A 25,187-nucleotide genomic window follows, 5' to 3' on the forward strand; every position below is an offset into this window, starting at 1 on the left:
GCTCAATATGTGAAGGCTTTTAGAAAAAAAAGTCGGTAGAACTGCTATTTTCATGAAATTTTCAAAGTCCAAAGCCTGTAATTTCAACAAAAATCAGTGAAGCGGAACCAAACATTAATTCGATCTGTAACTCATCATAGTAGACGCACATACTAAAAATCTGCTCAATACGTGAAGGCGTTTAGGAAAAAAGTCCATATAACTGCTATTTTCAGGAAATTTTTAAAAGATGTGACAGCATTTAAAAAAAAAGTCTGTATAACAGTTCGTTGCGGAATGACGGAATGTGTAAAGGGTAAAACTATATGGTCCCGACATCTTTGTTGTGGGGCCATAACAATGGAGACATTTATACAACATACAGCATGGACATTTATTTGAAGGAAGTTCTATATTAAACAATACAATAAAAGGTAGAGGTCACCAAACTTGTTGTCAAGCTACAGCTAGTTCTTCAAATTTCTCATATTGGATTATACACTGAAAAGGCACTTTAATATATTGTGACTAGAAAAAATATATGCTCCTTTCAAATTATTTCAAAAACAGAGAAAAAATGGGTCAATGTTTTATTTGTCTCCCCTTATAAAACAAGGTATTCTAAATTTTTGTTATTCAATCAACACATTTTCTGTCATGTATTTGGTATTTACGATAAGACAAAATCATTCAAACTCATTTAAATGAAAATAAATTGTATTTCTGCATCAAAATTTACTAATTTCAGAAAACAAGTCATTTACAGCTATAACCAATGTCATGGATCCCTGTTACCTCAAGTCTCTCATTATTTTTGTTGTGTTCATGGAGCAAATTATGTCAGCACAGCACACATATAGATAATATCACCACATACAAGCTGTTGATTAGGAATTTTTAAGGGTTTTGTTTATTTTGTTACTGAAATACAGCCACACAATTTTTTTGGGCTCTACACTTTGTACATTGGTGGTTCTTGGCTGAACTTAAATTGAGGAATCTTTCCAAATTTGGCTTAACCAATTATGCAATTATAAAAATATAATAAAAAGTATATGTCACAGACCTATTTTATAAGCTACAGAATTTCAAAATTATTATCAGGGTAGTAACATTATCTTTTATGTGAACTGATAATTTTTTATTTTTTTATTTCATTTCTATTTATTACATAAATACCTTGAAAATGTATTTTAATAAAAACTTGGATAAAAGTATTGGAATATGCACAGAAAGCTACAAACATTTCTAAACTGTAAAAAAAGGTTTTCTGCTGAGGATATGCAATTAGAATTTAAGTCTTAGTGTAATGTATAACAAAAATAAACAAAGAAGGTGTTTTACTCTTCATTTTTATTTCCCATAACTATTGTAAGTAATGAAGACATTTTGATTCTATTTTTATCACAGCTACAGTTATATCCCTAGTCTACATAAAACTCACATAAGTGTTAGAATTTTGATTTATAGCTACACGTTACTAAAAGCATGAATAAGCAAAGATAAGATAATATATTACTTATTTCAATATGCAGTAAAGATTGCAAAAGGATATAAAAACAAGAATGTGTCCATAGTACACGGATGCCCCATTCGCACTATCATTTTCTATGTTCAGTGGACCATGAAATTGGGGTCAAAACTCTAATTTGGCATTAAAATTAATAAGATCATATCATAGGGAACATGTGTACTAAGTTTCAAATTGATTGGACTTCAACTTCATCAAAAACTACCTTGACCAAAAAATTTAACCTGCCCGATCGCACTATCATTTTCTATGTTCAGTGGACCTTAAAATTGGGAATCAAAACTCTAATTTGGCATTAAAATTAGAAAGATCATATCATAGGGAACATGTGTACTAAGTTTCAAGTTGATTGGACTTCAACTTCATCAAAAACTACCTTGACCAAAAACTTTAACCTGAAGCGGGACAGACAGACAGACGGACGGATGAACGAACGGACGCATAGACCGAAAAACATAATGCCCCTAGGTGGGGCATAAAAAGAAATCCCTAACATTAATTTTCGTTATTAGTTTTTGTCTGAAAAGGATACTGCTTGCATTGAAAGTGATCATTGTAAGTGATAAGCACACACACACTCACATTGAAAGTTAAGCGACTAATAATATAAAAAATGAAAAAGAAACTTTTTTTTGTATCTGTAAATTACATCATATTCATACATTTAAGCAGGAAATGTTTGTGAGGTGTTTATATTTTCCATAATTTGCTATTAAAGGGGCATTAGCTGTCAAATTCATGATCACGATTTTGCTTAAATTCTCATATTTGATTCATTACAAACTAAAATGTAAATCCAAATTACAAAAAGTCAAAACGAAACAATTAACAATTAATGCATGGACTTGTTATAATGTATCAGCATTTTGTGCTTATTTTAGACTAGACACCATCTAATTAACCATCGAGATTACCTAAGAAGACTGCCGATAGTCATTCAACCCAATATAAACATAGATATAAATATAAATAGACTGAGAATCACATGGAGTTGTGTAATTTTTCCAGGTCTGTTTGATTTCAGGTCCTAGATATAAAAATATAAATCATCGTTTTACCTGGGTATGAATGATTTCTTGTGGGCCAGATCTGTCAAAGAATTTTTTTTTTTTTTATGGTGGCTCTCTTCTTTCACTTTTCAATGTTGACATCTTCAAACTTTTCTTTTTGGCAATTGAACATGCTTAATGCCACGGATTTACATAAAACCTTCGGCATGCGTAACGCATCTTCAGCTAAGGATCAAGTTAGGGTTATATGAATACGGGTTCAACTGAGGATGAATTATTGACTTGCAAATCAATAATACATTTGTATTTTTTTCTATCTTATTTTGACCAAATTGAACCCAACTGACTGCTTATAGTGAAATAATATTGCATTACTAGTATTCCCAGTGGCGGATCCAGAGGGGGGGTTCCGGGGGTTGGAACCCCCCTTTTTTTGGACGATCAATGCATTTGAATGGGGACATATAGTTGGAACCCACCCTGATTTCACTTTTATAAATGTTTGAAACAAAAACCATAATATTTTAATGCTTTGTCTAAATAACAGCTAATGCTACTTTAATATAAAATCACAAAAATATTGCAAAACGTTTGTGTTTATGGAATACAAAATAACATAGGAAACCACTAAAATTAAAATTTATGCACAAGTTTAATAATTAAAGTTGCTTATTTCAAACTCAGCAAAAATAAACCCATGACTGCCTCACTAATTTTATCATGACTCTCCTTGGTTATGTTATGATTTTAAGTTAAAAATTTAAAAGAACCTCATGTTTGTGTAATCAACTTCATATTTTTATACATGAAATTGAGTTTTCCTTCCATACATATATTTAAAAGTGATAGACTGACAAAGAGTTCCACTATAAAGGAGTAAAAAAAAAATAACACCATGCCAAATTTTGTTGTTTCCTTATTCAAATATTTTTATCAGAAAATTATGCATTGATGACCTAGTGTCAATGTAAGAACAGTTAACAAGTAAAGTGGAAAAAACATTTACAGCCTGAATAAAGGTAAAAGTACTATAAGAAGTTCAAACTATGATGATACAGTGAAAACTTGTGACCATTATGGGCATAAAGCATGTCAATCACGAAATAATGTCTTGATTTCATTAGTTAGTGAATGCCATTTGTAAACAGTAGAACGTGGTTGTGAGGCCTAGATTTCATTGGTCAGTGAATGCCATTTGTTAACAGTAGAACGTGGTTGTGACATCATTTCCTGCCAATGAACCAGATCCTCTCCACGGGCATACATGAAAGATCCAACAATAACTTTTCCATAGATTTCATTTTGGCCTAAATATTTTTTTGGACAGACCATAATGGTGACAACAAAATTACAAGTCTCAATAGGCTGTCCCGCTGTACAGAAGGAGAATGCTTCATTGAACGTTGGGTCTTCAGCAGTGGGTTTGACCATTGTTTTCTTTGATTTGTAAGGTCGACGAGCATGGTTCATCTGAACTTTGACATAAATACCTGAAAATATAAAGGACATGGAGAAAAACTTGTAATGAAAGTAAAGGCTGATAAAAGAACTTTTGTACAAGGGTTTTGTTTATGTGGTTAGATAACTGTTTTCAAACCAGTTAGTGTTCATCAAAAGTCTGATGAATAACTGGATTTCCAACGGAGAAGGGTGATTGATAAATTTCTCGAATTCAAACATATGATGATTTGATTAGGACCTAATGTGTCTATATTATGTCCCAGTTTGATAATAAAATTGGAAAGTTTTTTAATGATTGGTTTACTATAAAAATGACATTTTAATAGAGGAAACCTTTAACATGATAACTTGGAAGCCTTGTTGATTCCGTGTCAGTTACACAGCATGTGTTATTCATATTGACATATTTTACACCAAATTCTGTTAGCAAATTCTTTCAGTAAACATAGATATATATTATTGAATCTGGGTTTGCTGTTTTCAAAGCAAAAATGAAATGGTTGCTGAATCAGATTAAAAAATTATGCAGCCATTTGATAAAAAAAACTTTAGAACCAAATACCGTTAATTTGCAAAAAATGAAAGATCATCTTGCCAAACATGGTCTCTCACACATTTCTGGTCAGGAAGGTATCTAACAATGAACATCATGTTAAAATGTCATTTGAAAACTCTCAGGCTCCAGAACTACTATGTCAAGCTTCCAGAACAAAATTATTTTAGATTATCATTTAGTCACATCTCTGTTTTGCTACACCATTGATTTGTAAGTTTTATATGAAACACACTGTATTTTTTTTACCTGCAAGTTTTAAATATTCTTGCCAGCTAGTTCAGGTTGTTTAACATGACACATATGCAGGTCTTGAAAAATCTTTGAACAACAAAGTCATTTACAAAACACAAAGTCATTTACAAAACACAAAATCATTTACAAAACACAAAGTCATCTCCAAAACACAAAGTCATATACAAACCACAAAGTCATCTCCAAAACACAAAGTCATCTACAAACCACAAAGTCATCTAAATAACAACATCATTTACAAAATATAAAGTCATCTCCAAAACATAAAGTTATCTACAAAACAAAACTATGTACAATCACATAATAATCTACAAAACAAAAAGTCATCTACAAACCACAAAGTCTTTCACAAAGCAAAAAGCCATGTACAAACCACAAAGTCTACAACAAAACACAAAACCATGTACAAACCACAAAGTCATCCACAAAACACAAAGTCATCTCCAAAACACAAAGTCATCTACAAACCACAAAGTCATCTAAATAACAACATCATTTACAAAATATAAAGTCATCTCAAAACATAAAGTTATCTACAAACCACAAAGTCATCTAAATAACAACATCATTTACAAAATATAAAGTCATCTCCAAAACATAAAGTTATCTACAAAACAAAGCTATGTACAATCACATAATAATCTACAAATCAAAAAGTCATCTACAAACCACAAAGTCTTACACAAAGCACAAAGCCATGTACAAACTGCAAAGTCTTCTACAAAACGCAAAGCTATGTACAAACCACAAAGTCATCTAAAAATACGAAGTCGTCTACAAACTGCAAAGTCTTCTACAAAACACAAAGTCATGTACAAACCACAAAGTCATCTAAAAATACGAAGTCGTCTACAAACTGCAAAGTCTTCTACAAAACGCAAAGCTATGTACAAACCACAAAGTCATCTAAAAATACGAAGTCGTCTACAAACTGCAAAGTCTTCTACAAAACACAAAGTCATGTACAAACCACAAAGTCATCTAAAAATACGAAGTCGTCTACAAACTGCAAAGTCTTCTACAAAACGCAAAGCTATGTACAAACCACAAAGTCATCTAAAAATACGAAGTCGTCAACAAACTGCAAAGTCTTCTACAAAACACAAAGTCATGTACAAACCACAAAGTCATCTAAAAATACGAAGTCGTCTACAAACTGCAAAGTCTTCTACAAAACTCAAAGCTATGTACAAACCACAAAGTCATCTAAAAAGCACAAAGTCAGCCACAAAACACAAAGTCGTCGAACATAAAATCATGTTAAAATATTCCCCAACAAAGCATGTCAAGTAACAATTCGTACAAGATTCTTTTTGTCATGCTGGGACTATTATCTGTGTGATAGTTTCGGTGGCATTGTAGTATAGTTATTATCAAAAGTATGTAACAATCAGTAGATATAAGCAGTCACAACAATATCCAGTGTAGTAAGTTATAAATTACTAACGGTTCAGGTCAAATCACAGTATAGTAAGTTATAAATTACTAACGGTTCAGGTCAAATCACAGTATAGTAAGTTATAAATTACTAACGGTTCAGGTCAAATCACATTGTACAACAAGTAAGAATATACAAAGGAGATAAATATATCGAAGGACAGACAACCTCCACTGATTGTCAAAACAAAACAGACTAAGAGACAATAACACTACATACACAACTATTGACTAAAGTCGAAATTAAGCAACACAAACCACATAAAACTGGTGGAATGAACTGATCCGCAAGGTAAGTAACAACTGTTCCTCTGGTTCCACCTATATAATCACTTTTGTTTTAATGACTTATAAGGTCCGCATGTATAACATTTTACCGTCTATAGAACATAATTCTACTTTACCAACCGTTTATCATGTCATAATCCAAATGACGCAGGTGTCGTGCATTCAGAATGATAACTTTGATCTTGTCATTGCTTGGAAGGTAACAAAGTCCTATATGTAAATCTCCTAGGGCATTACATATCTGAAATCACAAATTACAATGCAAAGCCACGAATTCTTGTCATTGATTGAAAGGTAACATACTCCTATGTTTATCTTCTAAGAAATAACATATCTAAAGTCACAAATCACAATGCAAAACCATGAATTCAAGAGGTATGAATTGGTAAAAATTACCACCCCCCCCCCCCTCCCCTCATAGAAAAAAGAATTGTGCTTCACTTAAACTGCCTTGGCCAATGATTTTTGAGGTATATAAGTTTTATTCTTTTCCGTTGTACAAAGATTTGCGGGTTAGGTTAAAGCTGTTTTTCTGACCTTTTGGATTATTTAAAATCGACAAATCAAATTGTATGTAATTAATATTTGTGTTTGAGATATTATCTATTTCTACAAACACATAAAAGCAGAGACATATAATACAAATTGTATTATATGTCTCTGATAAAAGAATGAAACTATTAACATTTAAGTGGAAAACCAGAGTTTTGAATAAGTTTTAAAAAGTATGAAAATACCAAGGAACAAGTGGTTAGACATTGAAGAAATATTCAAATTATCATAAAATTTGGAGTGACTGTCTGATAGATCTGCAATCGCTTACATGGCACATCCTACGTCTACTATAACACTTATGTTATGATAGTCTCAGGCACAACTCACCATTACAAAGTTCCACGGCAGATACCAAATTATTCCATGATTCAGAAGCTGAGTAATATGCGAATTGCCTGTTCTTTGACAAAGTGTTAGCACAACTTACATATCGTGTGTACTTATGAGACGCAGATTTAGTCAAAATTATTGTATACTCTACAACTAAAGAAACGCACCACCTCCATTGGTTTTTTTGGAGTAAAAATTTCTATTGCATATAACTTTTTGAAAAATGATTGAAATGGGTCCAAATTTTGACACAACGTTCTGAATTACCATTTCATTATTTTTTTTTTATTTTTGACATCTCCAAAGACACAGTTTTACCCCCCCCCCCAAAAAAAAACAAAATATGTTGCCATATTTATGAAACTAAAGTCCTCTGTATCTTTTCACATGAAAACAACGAAAATGACTTTTGATTTTCAATTTCTTAATCGCATTATTATCTAATGACCAATTGAAATTGACTTACTCTCAGACTGATTAAAATCTCCATTGTTCTCACTATAAGGAAAAATTCTTTAAATGCTCTGCATTAATTTCAAGGTTGTGCTTCAAACATGATGTCTACAAATTTGTAGCAAAACAAGAAATTGTGAAACTAATATATCTGGTAAGATGTGGTAGGTTATTCGTATTGTTAAGTATTTTTAAACATCTCCTGTAATATTTACTCTACTTGAGACCTTAGAGTGAACTCTTTTGGTTCCTGCTTATTTTGGTGTTGCTCAATACATGAAAGAATCCGGTCATAAGTAACATTCGATAATCATCATAAACGCAGAAAGGGATTTGGCTATAACAATCAGAACATATCTGTGGATATTTGTGCCACAGATTTTATTGAACTGTCAACCAAGTCATTGGTGCATCAGTACAACTTTCGAACAAATTACTTCAAATCATTATGAACCATAGGGACCGTAAGCTTCTCTGGACGAGCAACCCTTGATTAAGGAAATAAAATAGAAAATGTAAACACTGCAGTATCCTATATAACTGTGAGATAAAGACCAGAGGTGCTGTTGGAATGTTGCTACGTAAATATTGAAAGTTCACAATGAGGAAAATAACTGAGCCATTTAGTTCATAGATATAAGAAGATGTGGTATGAGTGCCAATGAGACAACTCTCCATCCAAGTAAAAATTTATAAAAGTAAACCAACCTGCTTTCAATGCAAGTTAAACTATGAAAAACTGTATCTTTGGTATCCCTTATTTAAAGGAATATACGTAAGGGATACCTGCAATTAACAGAGTCGACAAACGTTGAATTTATTGAGTGAATCATCGGTGTAATTGTTCAAATCTTTTGGCATCCGAAGATCGAAACATGGATAATTTTCCATCGAAATGTGGTTCTTTTTCAGAACAAATGGTATCCACTTGTATATTTTTGAGAAAATTTATTATTTCGCCAAGATAAGATAATGACTGGGGTCTTTTATTCCTAGTGTATGTTGATGGCCCATCGTAAGTTCCGTTTTACGATCTGAAACTTGAAGAATCTGAGTTACTAAAATAAACACTCACATGAGAGTTGGGTTCCAAGTCTCGCCACATTGTGACAACTTTTGTCTTGTCAATATCGCATAATGGAATAAATGCATGACCAAGGACGTGCCTCAAGCGACGTCTGTCCACGTCATATACGGAAAATCTCAGTGTACATTTGTCTATATCAACTGTCGACAGCTAAAATGTAAAACCTCGAATAAGTCCAGAAACATCCTGAATGTTGAGTTCGAAGATTAAATCAGCAGTGCATGTTCATAAACATAACACTAGACATATTTCAAATGAATAAGGATTCATATGATTATCATGTGTGTTTACATAAAAAAAACAAAAACAAATGAAGACTAAGTTATCATTAAATAGAGAAATGTACATAACTAATAAATAACACAGTTATTGGCTTCTAGAAAATGATAATGAGTTTTTATAACATTCCTTTGATGCCGGAAATAGTAAATTTCTAAGAACGGCGCTTTGATTTCCAGAAAACAAGCATTATCTCAAAATTCCTTTGTTGTTTGTGAATATTAGTAAATGACATGCTTGCTGTCGTACTGAATTCATGGCTTTTCTATAGAAAATCATATTACTCACTTTTATACATACATATATATATGTCTTCAATGGCAAACTTTTACACCATTGGACTACTTATTTCACCAGGAATAATTGTGGCATGAAAATTAGCCTGGGATCCTGTCTCACTGCTCGGCAGCAGACGAGGTACTGACGCGATGAGGAGATTTGGCCAGGATGCCAGGCTACATGAAAATTAAATCTATTTAACTGCACGAAAATTATGACATGGGAGACAACTCTTTTAGACACTATGGAAAATATGATACAACAGAGTGTTGATACACATTACTGCAATTGTAACTTTTGAGATATCCTTTTGTTACAGAAGGGTAAATTGTGGCATGAAAAAAATTGTGACATGTAAGTTTATTCCATTTGACATACAAAAAAATATTACGTGGAAGGAAACTTTATTTGACACTTTAGAAAATGTTAACATGGGAGATAACTCTATTTCAGACTACTAAAAATGTGACATGGTAGATTACTATTTCAGACAATAGAAAACTGTGACATGGGAGATAACGCCATTTGAGAGTACAGAAAATTGTGACATGGAAGATAACTCTATTTGAGACTACAGAAAATTGTGACATGGGAGATAGCTCTATTTGAGACTACAGAAAATTGTGACATGGGAGATAACTCTATTTCATAATATGGGTAAAAATTCTGACATGGGACAGCTATTTGACAAATAAAAAAATATTTTTGATAAAAAAGAGCTAAAAGCTCCAAGGGAGTAAATCAAAAATCATAATTTGAAGAAAAATGCATACAAAATATCAATTCAATGCAACCATATGTGTAGACACGTTTGCGGTCATATTTGACTTCAATCCACAGGCACTTGTCTCAGAAAAAAAAAATCCTATATGCCTTTATATTAAGGTATATAGGGAAATAAAATTTCTGAGACAAGTGCCTGTGCTTCAATCTTGTTATACCTGGAAAATGAATGTCTCGTTGTAGATAGGAGTTAGGGTTTTCTTCTTTACTTTTGATGTTTTTGAATTCCTTTCATCTGGCAGCAAAAATATTCTCACAAACGGGTCTCTAAGTTGGCCATTTCTACGACCTGTAATATTATAATCACACTTCAATTAGTGGAGGGTGTTGCGATAGATCAATACACAGAAAAATATCACCCGATTCAAAAAGGTTGTTACGGTGGATTACTACACGAAGACACAATCTTCCGGGACGAAGTCGAGGGTTATATTTTTTCTGAGCATGGTAATATAAACACCACCCATAAAAGACATTTCATATTATATCACACTGAATAACCAACGAATGGTATACCGTTTTTATTGGGGTATATCGTTTCTGCATATAAATGGAATAGGATCCCAGTCACAGGATACCAGTCCAGTACCCACGAATGAAGTCCCTTAATAAATCTACTATCTTTTAAATGGGATATTGGACCGAGATGAGTATTTTGTAAAGATGTTTAAAATTGTAGTATATCTATAGGGTATTCCTTAAACTTTCAACTTCTGTTAAATTTTAAGTAATTCTGAAATGTATAGGGTGGATGATTGTCTCAGTGAATGGTCCAAATTTTATTTTTGATTTTAACCAGTAAGTTGATAATATGACCCTATTAATATTCAAAACAGTATTGCTCTCTTAAATGCCGGTCATGACCCTCCAAGAATTTTCCAAGAAACCATGAAGGGGGTTACTAGTAAGAGAAAGTAACTGAGATTTTGCAGTCTAATATAGGGAATAAAAATTCTGTCCCTCAATTTGGATAAAATTGCATTGAATTAATGGGGGAATTAATTGGGTCCCCGTTCCAAATGGTAAGCTGGCTAATGGTTGGTTAAAAATCTAAATCTCAATCTATCACGGGAAAACGGATTATTCAAGAAATTTGCATAAAGTATAATGTCGATTTGTTGCATATGTTGACCTCGTATGTTTGTCTAGTTTTATACAACATAGATATTCCGACATTTACATGCTTCAGAATATTTCGATGTCCCCCAATTTCATCATTAGAATCATCATTAAACTAATAGATCATCACTTCAATAGTGTGCAAACTTTAATCTGTAACGGCCTTCAGATCACCGACAGCTTGAAATTTACTCTAGACGGCCTTGCGTTGAAAGTGAAACCGACTTTTGAATTGTCACAACTGTATGGAAATTCGTTGACTTTGGTCGATAACATCTGTTGTGTTAATGTATGACAATTTATTACTAATCTTCATTGATTCATTTTCCTTTGTATGTTGATAAGTGAATGAACTAATAAGCTTAAATTTCATTCAATATCTTAAAGTAATGGGACCTTTGATTCAGGATAACCCTCTCCCATCACCACCCCACCCCACCGCACCTCACACGCTCTTTTTTAAACTTAGAATCGGGTTTTGAACACTCACTAATAAAGACCAAGGTTTATTTTTCTTCTGTTGTTTCCATACGAACCCCTATTTTTGAACAAGTTCTTGGTATAAAAGCACAAAATGACAACCAATGATCTCCGATTTAAGCCATCATGTCCATTCTGTTTGCAAAACATCTGAGATAGAAGTGTGGTCTTGGGTAGAATGAAATTGGAGGTTAGACCTTTTGGAAAAGGTTGTTCAGTTACGTTTTAAGACTGCATGGAGATAGCGTATTATGATCTATTATACTTTAGGATAAATTAAGATAAGATATTTTTAATTAAGACTGAAAAGGTCCATATATATATATATATATACATGACACAAAATATTCTGTTTAAACAGGATAAAGTGTTAAGATAGTTACAGTATCAATAATATTCAAATATTCAGATATACATGTAACTCATTGTACAATATTCTTAACAATGTTAGAAAATACGATAAATCACCACTGATAATCGTATTAACCGATAAATCACTACTGATAACTATATTAACCGATAAATCACAACTGGTAACTATATTAACCGATAAATCACTACTGGTAATTGTATTAACCGATAAATCACTACTGATAATTGTATTAACAGTACGATTTTCAGATACTTTCAAGCGATTTAGCTGACTGAACATTGCCTTTCGCCTAACTTCCATGAAAGACATAGCTTCTGGTCTTTAGAACATGTTTATAGAAATAAGATGTTGTGGTATGATTGTAATTATGTTCAGATAATATTCTTTGATTAAAAATATATCACACGCTTGTATCCGTGCTGACATAATGTGTATATTGTAACCTTTAAAATAATTTATCCTTTTCACTCCCCTCCAGGGGTGAATGTGGGGTAGGGGGGAGTATTCAATTCATAAAAAAATTCTTAAAGGTACTAAATAATAGATTCATAGTAAGGAATGATATTTCTATATCCAATTCCTTTTTTTAAAGCTAGAGGCGGTGGAATATTTGTGTTTAAATGGTTGTCTATAATTATTTACATATAATCATATTAAAAATCCGAAAATTAAGAAAAGAAGTCAAGCTGACAGTACCTGATAATTCTTTGACTTTTATAAGTTTCACATTCAGTTGCTCCACAGCTCCATCGTACACCAAGGCAAACCATATTCTACCATGTTCACTGGGCGGGAAAGCTCCAGAGTCATCGTCTGATTCACTTGGGGGCCTAGAAATTCAAATTTAACAGTGTATTTCATTTATTTACTTTTACTTTTTTGTTTGCTCGGGAAACTCTTGTACTACTTAATTTCTTGAAATTATATAAATCAAATATATACAATTATAAATTTTGATTTATTTATACTGTTTAATAAAAAAAAATGTCGCTAGGCACATTCGACATTATTTCATGAATAGGAAGGTAAAATTCGATTGCATAAAAGAATTACCTATATAAATCTGGTCTGATTCCAACACAGTTTTCGGGTGATAGAAAGGTAATCTGTCCACTTTCATGGTCTCCGTAGGGTTGTATTCGTTCAGGGGGCAGAATGAAGTCGGGTACACATGCCGAGGTAGCTGAACGTACCATAACATTCCGTGCATCCACATGAATGTCGGGACATGATTTTCGCTTTGGAAATTTTGGAGAGGCTGACCTATTGAAATTCAAATCATGAAATACAGTTGCGAGAATTTTTTTGTGTTATCACGTCTAATGTTTCATTTCAATGTAAAAAAAACATGTTTTTTCTGTTACAAATCACATTGTATTGTTTTGTGTGTATACATGTCATGTTGCCCATCAAGGGCCCTTGATTGGAATAATAAATATTCTTATTCTTATTCTTATTTTTATTCTATTAAATCGGGATTTAAATGCAATAAAACATAAGCGGTCTTTTTTTTTTCCTGTGATGAAATCATGACTTATTTCCTGTAAAATTGAATTATAGGTATACGTTACCAGTATTTAAATTGCAAATTACAAACAAAATGTTTTACTGTTTGATGAAGTAAGAAGTTTTAAATGAAACCTTATCATTTTTAATATCAGATTTTGCTTGAAATTTCAAATTCAATCATTTCTCGAAAAAGCAGGTTTTACTGTTTTCATTTTGTGTAAATAAGCAGAAATCTATTTTCTAGTCAGCAGTGTCTTGGGTCTAAGCTATCTGTCATAGAACTGGTGTTTAGATGTAACGATTTTTTGTTTATTTGTTTAGATTTCTTTTTATTTGTTTGTTCGTTGGAGTTTGTTGTTTTGTTGTTGTTTTGTTGTTGTTTTTTTTTGGGGGGGGGGGGGATAGATTGAATTCAATACTAATTAGAATAATGAGTAACGTTATACCTAGATATTGGTGCTGATTTAGAGGTCGATCCATCGTCTAGATCGTAATATTCGAAATTCCATGATTTTCGTCTTAGGTGTTTTCTGTAGATGATAACAACAACGACTACAGCCACCAGAACGAACACACCACTCAGACTACCAATCACAATACCAAGAATTTCTCCTGCTCAAATAGCAATGGTAAAATAACCTTTTAAGGCGTCTTAATAAAAAAGTTGGAAAACACTTAAACATAAATAAATATATATACTAACAATCTAATTAATTATTGTTAAGCGAGGAGTTAGGAGTTAGGACGCACTAAAATGGTTTTACAAGGCATGGGAGAATTCAAAAATATAATTATTTTTATTATAATTTTAGCACCAATCAGAAAGCAAAAACGATAGCTCGGAGCCCTTTTAAAATGGGAAATGAGTATCAACAGTTCGTGCATTAAACGGCCAAATTGACAAAGAATATAAAAATAAGAAGATGTGGTATGATTGCCAATGAGACAACTCTCCACAAGAGACCAAATGACACAGAAATTAACAACTATAGGTCACCTTTAACAATGAGCAAGGCCCATACCGCATGTGATGAAAATCGACAGAACTATAAGTGGTTCCGTTGATAAAATATAGGTTCAATAAATATGTGCAAGCAGTTTCTTGCAAACTGTCTGTTACACGAATAAATGGTCAGATTATATCGTGGTTGATCAAAAAACAGTAAAAGGAATCTGCATATAGAAAAAAAATTTCGTCACTCTGCATGTTATCAGGGACGTCTTACATTTTTACAAGTCAAACTCCCTGAATGTGGATGATGATAAATTTTCCGATAGCGTCTTATCACATACTTCCAAGAACTTCACAATCTTTCTCGCTATAGAAAAATTTTCTTTTTGAACATTATAAAATTGCGTCCACTAATGATACTTTAAATATGAAGTTTTCACCTGAAGCACGCTGAATAGAAGACAAATTACAACATTAGAGATTTGAAATTGAAATATCTGTATTTTATGACGGTGACCCAAACAGGTGTAGTCAATAACTTCAGATCAATAAAACTTTTATCTTGAATTTCCATTGAATGAGATATATATGGAGAAATTATTAGAAGTAAAACTAATTTTCTCCTCAATAACCGTTATCATAAATAAAATTGTAATATATATATTACTGTTTCTTTTTATTCCAAATATAAAAATAAGTCAATATCCACTGGGTAAAGTGTTTCTTTAATTTGGAAAAAAATCCATCAATTCAAATCAAAGCTTTGCTGTGTTCGAGTCGCTTTTACGGATTAAATTTCAGCAAGGACGCTCAAGTAACAATGCCGGACAGTAGAAGTGAAATTAAATTAAAACGCGAAGAAAAGTTCGACATTTATAGACGCCTGTCTATTAATGACACGTTGCACTCTATAAGTCTTTTGTTATGTTTGTCGTTTGGTTAATGTCTGATTGACTATTGTCTGTCAACAATGGTATCGACTCAGCTTGGTAGTCTGTCAACAATGGTATCGACTCAGCTTGGTAGTCTGTCAACAATGGTATCGACTCAGCTTGATTGTCTGTCAACAATGGTATCGACTCAGCTTGGTTGTCTGTCAACAATGGTATCGACTCAGCTTGATTGTCTGTCAACAATGGTATCGACTCAGCTTGATTGTCTGTCAACAATGTTATCGACTCAGCTTGGTAGTCTGTCAACAATGGTATCGACTCAGCTTGATTGTCTGTCAACAATGGTATCGACTCAGCTTGATTGTCTGTCAACAATGGTATCGACTCAGCTTGATTGTCTGTCAACAATGGTATCGACTCAGCTTGATTGTCTGTCAACAATGGTATCGACTCAGCTTGGTAGTCTGTCAACAATGGTATCGACTCAGCTTGATTGTCTGTCAACAATGGTATCGACTCAGCTTGATAGTATTGTTACTAGCTAAGCACCCATCAGGCAACATTTTTGGATCTCCCGTCAATTTGCATGAAAATAAATATCGTCCGTGGAATAAAAATAAAAATAAGGAGATATGTAGTCTGATTTCTATGCAATAAGACAAGTATCCGCTAGAGACCAAATGACGTAGATGTAAGCAATTATAGGTCAATGTTGGCATTTATATGGAATATGATTTGTATGAGACAACTCTCCACCAGAGACCAAATGACATAGAAGTTTACAACTATAGGTCACCGTACGGCCCTCAACAATGAGCAAAACCGATACCCCATAGTCGGCTATAAAAGCCCCATAAATGACAAATGTAAAACACTTCAAACGAGAAAGCTAACGGCCTGATTTACGTACAAAACAATAAACGAAAAACAAATATGATATACAGCAACAAACGACAACCACTGAATTACAGGCTCCTGACATGGGACATGCACATACATAATGTGGCGGGATTAAACTAGTTTGTTTAGGCCAAACCCTCCCCCTAACCTGGAACAGTGGCGTAAGAGTACAACATAAGAACACACTTAAAATCAGTTGAAAAGGGCTTAACTCATCAGATCGATACAAAGCAAAAAAAAACATATAACACAGATCGGACGTGGCAGGGTATTTATACATCCCCACCACAAAAAAAACCCAAAACAAAAAACTACGTACAAATCTGAGAGTACTCGCAGTTACTGACATCTAGTTCAAAGCCAATAACAATTAACGAAAAAAAAAATTATGCATCTAAGACTAAAATATCAATAAGTACACATCCAACATTCAATGGATTTAGTATAAAGACGTCATTAACAGTCAGAGAAAAACATAACCTTGTGTAATGCCAAGTGATACAGGCATCGACAGATTGTAGAGCCATGAATGTGCATATGAATATAAAAATAATATTTAGTTTGATTTTAATTTACGGATAACAAAATCAATATTTATACCAATAAAAACAATATTCAAAGATCTTATAAAAGTGTTAAATTGGTAACCTTTTAGAATCAGTTTATTTAAAGAATCGATAAGTTTACTGGGATCGTATCTAAACTTCCGGGCTTGGTAAACAACATCTCCGTAAAAATTAGGATGTGCTATCCCGCTTGAAATAAGTTTTCTAGAGGTACAGCCAAATTCCCAACCCAATTTTTTGTATCTATGGAAGAATTTAGTAAAGGTTTTAAGTAATGTTTGGAAACGAAATTCCTGACTTAATAATTTACCAGTAATATCATCGTCCAAAAAAGGAAAATTAACAATAGGGAACGAGAAACCGTCCCTGTTGTCGTAAATTCTAGTGTAGAGTTTCCCGTGTGAAATATCTAAATCTAGGAAAGGACAGTTATTATCGTTTATATTTGATTTATTTAAAGTTCCTTTTGGTTAAATTTCGGTAGTATATTTCGAAAATTCTTGATTATTTAACGAAAAAATATCATCAAGATAACGGTAAGTGTTGTTGAATATATCAATTAAATGCAATTAAGAAGGGTCTTTACTAAGTTTAGTCATAAATGCATTTTGATAAATTATATATTCTTGCCTTTAGAATGTAAACGCTAATTGTGTCACGATTATATACCTAATATTCTATTTAAACATTTTATATTCACAAAAAAAAATCACGATATCGTCACAAAAATTCACTCACATGTTTTATTCAATAGAAAAACAATTCTTTCGTGATAATACGTATAAAAATCTTATTTAAATGAAAAGAAATATCAGCTAATTTTATGGCTATTGTACTTTTTATATCTCAATAAGCCTGCTTTGATTTTCATACTTTAGCATAGCATTAAAATTGTGTATTTCCGAATATCACGAAAAGATCAATTTTGTTCATGGAAAAATGAGGACAATATATCATATAAACACATGGTTAATTTAATTAATCAAATGACACAGAGTTCCAGGGGCTCATCTTACAATCAAAACTATTTGTATGTTGTAATGAAATTTCATTTTTACTCTTAAAATTTGTTGTAAAAACGAGTTGCAGTTTAGCTGAATTAGGAGTAATTTTCCCAGTTAATCAATGAAACTAAAAAACGATTTTACGTGACAGCTAGTTGTTCTGAATATGTATGAAATATTTGCCAATGGGCGTTAAGCAACAATCAATCAATCGATCTTAATTTCTATAGTTAAAATGATGGTAAACAAGACTCATTCATTGAATAAGTTCATATACTTGATGACGACATTTTAGGTATTCCGTACCAGACCACTGTCTATAGTTTCAAAATTTTAAAGAAATTTAATTTCTTTTTTTTTAATACTATCGACGAAATGACATTTCAATTTCATGTAATTTATCAAACTTCATTAAGGAGATATTTGTTTTCTAGTATTTCGATAATGTAAAATGCGCTTTTGATCAAAGTTTACAACATATGTATAATTAATACGTCTTGTTTCAGATGAAACCCTCAATTTTTAACTAGGAATTACTTCACGTTTTATTATAGACTTACCTGTTAACAAGACCCCGGAGTCTGTTCCTGGTAAAGAGGTGGCAGCTGATTCTGCAGCAATTCCATTTGACTTACTGGAAATCCTAACAGCTTCCATACCAATCAAATAGCTCCCATATTTACATTTAAAAAGGTGAAGTGGTCGTACACTTCCACAGAAGACGTGTACAACACTTCACTATCTCAATGAAAAAGAAGGTATAGTACATAAATAAAGATTAGAAATAGTCGATACTGTGACGTCAACATCTGGTATAGTTACTATATAAAACATGTTATGCTATATAATTTAAGATTTTCATATTATTTACTATTTTACGTGTTTTTTTATTGTTTGATAGAGTTAAGGAATAGTAGCATATATCGTTGACGCAATCCTATACTTGGGGATGAGGACTCAACTCTATATATGGAGAAAAGCTAAGTCGACATAAGCATTGTATGAAATAATGTATAGAATATTTTTATACACGTATTTTGCGGTAGATTACTATGAAAAAAGAATAGGGCAATAAGGCCCTGTTTGGCCTAAATTTTGTGCTAATTAAAAAGTTATCATACATGTCCTTAACTTTGTCCTTGATATACTTAGATACAAGGTGTTTAGACAATAAAAACAATTTTCAAGTGAATTAACGAGTTACCATGGCAACAAATCATGACAAAATATGTATATTTTGTAAAATTTCTTTGATTTTTCTTTTTTTATACATCTTCTTTTAGTATATTTTTGATTAAAAAAAAAGCGCACCTAAAAACAACTTTGTGTTTTGTGATATTATGTAAATAGCTATAATAAAGCTTCTCTGAAATTTTTTTGTTGTTTCTTGGCTGTGTACGTCGTTTCAAGAATTGAAAATCAATGGAATATTGCATAAATTTAGCAGTTATCTTCAAGTTGGTCTTCATGAAAAAGGCGCATATTAAGACGTAATTGTGACATCATATATATAGCTTCAAAAATGGTGTGTCATTCATTTATATTTCTTGATCTTATATAATTCCAAACATTGTACAAAATTTGAAATCGTTCTCAACAACTTTATTTTCTTTTATCATAAACAGGTCGTAATGCCTCTACTTCTTTATACGTCAGAAGATCTACAATCACTGAAAATTGAGAGGTTTGGTGAGAAATACAAAGATGTTTGCCGCGAAATGATAGTATTCAGCGCAACCTTCAAATACTGGCTTTCTTTTTGACTATTTCTTTCCGTCTCAACTGTATAAGATACTTATAAGAGGATAAATTGATATATATATATATATATATATATATGTATATTTAAAACTATTCATTAAACTAAAGATAAAACGTATTAAAAAAATAGCAAAGTACGATCAATAGAATTCCAACTATTTGACATTATCAAAAGCTAGAGAGATCCTGCGGTGGTTATAGATGCGTCCCATCTTTCAGTCAGCATTGATATTTTGTCTGGTTGACAATGATTTTAAGAGCTCCAAAGTGTTCCTCTATTAATAACTATTTTTTTAGTAAAAAATATGTCAACTTATAAAAATTAGGAGATATAATTGAGAGACAATTCCAAATAGACCATGCATAATTGGTAAATGATTAAGCCAAGGATTTCGTTACTACAAATTACTTAAATTCTTTACTATAGTTCATGCTAAGTACACAAATTTCGTTTCTCCGGAAGTTTGGCTGAACTTGTATATATCCTTATTACAAACAGAATATCACATCCTAATGTTAACAGGGATGTTATTTATAGAGTTTCAGTAGCTGCGAGTACTCTGAGATCGGTACTTCGTGTTTTGTTTTGTTTTGTTTTGTTTTGTTTTGTGTTTCGTTTTTAGTGTTTTTTTTGTGTTTTTTTTTTGTGTATTTTTTTTGTGTTTTTGTTTTTTTCTTTGTTATTGTGTTTCGCGTCGATCTGGCGAGTCATGTCCTTTCCGACTGATTTTTACAATCTGTTCTTATACGTTGTGAGGATTGACCGCTCTGACATACATGTTTAACCCTGGCCCATATGTACAATGTTTCGTAGCGAGTACAAATACATTATATTTCCGACAATGTACATATATTGTTCATATGTGACAGGGTTAAACATGTATGTGAGCGGTCAATCCTCTCCATTTTAAGTACAAATAAAGCAAAAAATTATTTGTGTACCTGCTATTTGTACAATGGTTGGCTGATTGCATGATTAACTCGTTTACCTTATGTTTAAATTAAGGGCCTGTATATAGCTGTTGTTATAAAGGTGTTGGTATGGGTTTTACTCGTTGTTGTATGTAATTCGATTGCATATAGTTGTTTATACTCCGTTATTTTGTCTCCGGTGTATAGTTGTCTCATTGACAATCATACCACAATCGTCTAGCCTTCAACAATGAGCAAAACCATACAGTATTATAAGCTATTTTAAAGGCATAACAAAATGTGAAACAATTTAAACGAGAAATCAAACGAACTGATTTTTGCTATTGGTCATTATAATCTGACCCGAAGGATAGAAGTTTTACAAAAGTGACGAAATTATTCGACATCAGATTTTTAAATGTCACTGTTTTCTTTCACAAATTCTATTGAAAACATGTATGACTTATAGGTTCTAAAACCCCTTCCCAGACCAGTTCTACTGCTTTTAGCAAAATAACCGATTAATATGGACAAAATAACATGGTCCCAAGTACCCGCGTGAATTGAAGTGTTTAGCAGAACGCAAAATGCAGGTGACACTGCAGCCCGGGCAGATGATGAAACATGTGAAGTGAAAGAAACTGAAAGTTAATGTTTTATCTCAATTAAACCATATGTATGAAGCACACACAGACGTTTTTTTACTTACATTATTATTTTACTGGTTATAAAAGATGGAATAGGCAGTTGCCTTCTACTCCTCTATCTTATCAGAAGCATGTATAAACCCACAGGCGCGTGGGGAATGTACCCCCTGTTTGTATATTTATATTCTTTTGTGTTTTAATCATTCAGATTTTTTTAAGTGAATATTATTTAATCTTTTAAATCATTTTCACTTATTCAATGTGTTCTTGCAATACTAGTAATTTATGTATGATGCCACTCTATTCTTAGTTTCAACAGAGACATATATATGTTACCCTAGTTTTTAGGGATTTTGCATAATCACTAAAATATATAATCCCTGAAAATGACCAGTGATTTTACATAATCACTGAAGATTTTAAGATTTATTTTACAAATTCCCTGATATTATTTCAGGGATTATCAGTAATGCATTGATACAAAGAAACCCTTTGTTTAATATAAATAGATAAAATATAGAAAAATGAATTATCTTTGAAACATTTCTTATCCTTTGAAGGTTTAAAAGAGAGGCGAAAGATACCAAAGGGACATTCAAACTCATAAGTCGAAAATAATCTGACAACGCCATGGCTAAAAAAGAAAAAGACCAACAGATAAACAATAGCACTCAAAACACAACATAGAAAACTAAAGAATGGGCAACACGAACCCCACCAAAAATTAGGGGTGATCTCATGCAGGCAGGTGCTCCGGAAAGGTAAGCAGATCATGTTCCACATGTGGCACCCGTCGTGTTGCTATGTTAGTACAAACCCGGTAATACAGTCTAATTGATGACAATTGTCCACATAAATTTGACCTACTGAATTATTCAGTAGGTTACATTTATGTGGACAATTGTCATTCCCTGTACATTTATCAAATCTAAAGGGAACAGTTTTCCAATGATATGGTATTTTACTGTGTTAAACTACATTAACTTATAAACATACAATTATTTAACAAAGAAATTAATAATACCAACATTCTCAATACTTCACAGGTATGCAATGAATTTATTGTGTCCCAAAAACAGCGTCAAATGCACGTTCACATGTTCTGAATTTAAATGCACAGCGCATGAAACTTGCCGTATACAAATGCCGATGAAGGCTATTAAACGTCTGTTTTATGTTTTCTATGTTCCAATGAATAAGAAATTCAAACTTCAAATTTGGAGGAGGCAAACATTAGCTGTAAACTTTTAATACCGATTCCGCATACTGATCGTGGAGTCCCAAAAAATAAAATGACCATTGTTCATGAACGGACTGAAAAGGATATTGCCTGGCTACGAAACATAGAATTTTGCTCGATTCCTACACAAGAAATCAATTTGAGGTGGCCGATTCCCTTTTGTGGCACCTTCAGATGTTTCTAATAAACTTTTTTTTCCTCTTTAATGTGAGGTAAAATCAGATTCAATATATTAAGGACAAGATTTTTTTTTTTAAAGTGGATGTTGTTGCGAAAAGAAAAAAAAACGAAAAGCAGAGCATGAAAATGGTTGATTGTTTAATCTGCAATAAAAGATGTCATCCAAGTTTACAATGCAGTTTGTAAAAATAAATGATTTATATCAGAGTAGTGTGCTTACCATTTTAATAGTTATGCTTCTATATAAAGATGTTTAAATATGATTTTTTAGAATGGATAATCAAACTTTTATTCCTTTTCTTTTCATTCCATGTATTATGTACAGAGACATATAATACAATATATATAGTATTATATGTCTCTGTATATATAGTATTTTATGTCTCTGTGTATATAGAATTAAATGTCTCTGTATATATAGTATTATATGTCTCTGTATATATAGTATTATATGTCTCTGTATATATAGTATCATATGTCTCTGTATGTATATATAGTATTATATGTCTGTATATATAGTATTATATGTCTCTGTATATATAGTATTATATGTCTCTGTATATATAGTATTATATGTCTCTGTATATATTGTATTATATGTCTCTGTATATATTGTATTATATGTTTCTGTATATATTGTATTATATGTCTCTGTATATATAGTATTATATGTCTTTGTATATATTGTATTATATGTCTCTGTTCTGTATTATCCCGGACATTTTTTTCTAGTGAGTATGCACAATTCTCGAGGCACAATTACTGAAAATTTTAGTGATTATATATAATCCATGACTAAAGTTACCAGTGACTCCCTGAAAATTTCAGGTATTCTACATAATCCCTAATTATACACATTTACCTGTAACATATACACTGTGTTTATATGTGTTTCCACTGGAACTATTTATACTAACTGTTATTATAATAGTCCCAGGTTGATGATGATGGGAGTTTTTAACGACCTTGCCTGGCTATACAGCCCTCAAACGGTCGGCCCTGGCTTGCGCCTTTTGGGGCATTTAAATAATTTGTTTTTACCATAAGGTAATTGAAATAATTTGAGTGATAAATATAAAAAAAACAAAAAAAAACCTAATATGAATAAAAAGTAAAAATGAGCAAAAAGTTTAAAGGATAGAATAGTTAATAAATAAATAAACTGATGAATAAATGAATAAAATAGAACTTAAATAAAATAATAGAATATAAAAAATGAAATTTGTATAAAAAACCCAAAGAAAATAGAAATAAAAAGTAAATAGATAATAAAAAAAAATGGAGCCACCAAAAGTAGGAATAGGAGGAAAGCAAACGGCAGTGAGCGGCGGCAACGTTGTCCTGGTACACCAGCAGCCAAGTAAACAGCGGATAAATTTGTTATGCCAAATTGTGTATGTGAATTCTGTTGCCAAATATTGTGTATGAATCGAAATAGGCCTAAACTAGTATGTGTATGTGAATTTTGCAAAAATAATTAGTAAAAGGTTTTGTATGTACAAAAAAAGATAAGTAAATAAAAGAAAATAAAATAAAATAAATAAAAATCCAAAGGGTGTATGTATAATTTTGACTGCTTTGTGCTAGCCTACTTATATTGAGGACTTTATAGTGCTAGTACAATCCGGGAACGCTGTCCGCAGGAAGACAAACGCCCCACGCTAATTAAAACTGGGTTAGCGCAAACCAGATCTTGCGAAGTACCATTGTTTAAGTCTATGATTTGACTTGCGGCTTTAATAAATGAAAGGTAGAATAAAAATTAAAAAAGAAAGTCCAAAAATGTAAACACAAAAATAAAATATTTTTTTGTGAGCCGCTAATTTGGAAAAGAAAAAGCCAATGATGCGAGCGATTTTTAGTTCTTTGTTCAGTTAGCACATTCTAGTATTTTAGATTTTTATGTAGTCCCAGGTTTCCATGCCGATGATATATCTATTCCCCAAGCGCCTAGCTATCATCGAGGTATATAAAATCGTATTTCTTATGCAGTAAAAATACTGCAATCTGATTGGTTAATTACCCCGGTGTAAATAACACCCCAGCCTTGTTCACCCCAGTATAAATAAAATTTTGCCAAAAAATTTTTAAAAAATTAAATCTTGCCATAATAAAGAAAAAAAAAAAAAATGTCAAAAAAAAATAAAAAGAAAAATAAAAAAAAACATTTAAAAATTTTTTCCCCCCGAAAATTCAAAAGAACACACAAAATTTCTGATTTTCCCAAAAATAAAGAAAAAAAGTATTTGACAATGCGCAGCAACATCGACGTTGAAAAAATGTTACACTGGAATTTTTTCATTACCATTTTTAAATTTTACATCCTGGTTTAAAAATGAGTAAAGGAATTGTTCATAAGAAATAAATTCGT

General features: G+C 32.0%; 1 protein-coding gene across 2 annotated transcripts; it reads right to left on the bottom strand.

Moving 5' to 3' along the window:
* Positions 1-678: 678 nt before the first annotated feature.
* Positions 679-18,843, bottom strand: LOC127707866 (synaptotagmin-2-like). Of its 2 annotated transcripts, none has more exons than XM_052212612.1 (8): positions 18,637-18,843; positions 14,208-14,373; positions 13,306-13,515; positions 12,949-13,082; positions 10,439-10,569; positions 8,928-9,089; positions 6,635-6,755; positions 679-4,010 (listed from the first exon to the last, which is right to left on the bottom strand). In XM_052212612.1, exons 1-8 carry the CDS (start codon positions 18,731-18,733, stop codon positions 3,688-3,690), a joined length of 1,344 nt encoding a protein of 447 aa, XP_052068572.1. In that variant the 5' UTR covers positions 18,734-18,843; the 3' UTR covers positions 679-3,687. The 2 variants fall into 2 exon arrangements, with proteins under 2 accessions (XP_052068572.1, XP_052068571.1); XM_052212611.1 differs by having other exon boundaries at positions 14,208-14,376.
* Between the last annotated feature and the right edge of the window lie 6,344 nt (positions 18,844-25,187).

Source organism: Mytilus californianus, unplaced genomic scaffold (assembly GCF_021869535.1).
Source record: "Mytilus californianus isolate M0D057914Y unplaced genomic scaffold, xbMytCali1.0.p SCAF_7, whole genome shotgun sequence".
NCBI classification, from domain to species: domain Eukaryota; kingdom Metazoa; phylum Mollusca; class Bivalvia; order Mytilida; family Mytilidae; genus Mytilus; species Mytilus californianus.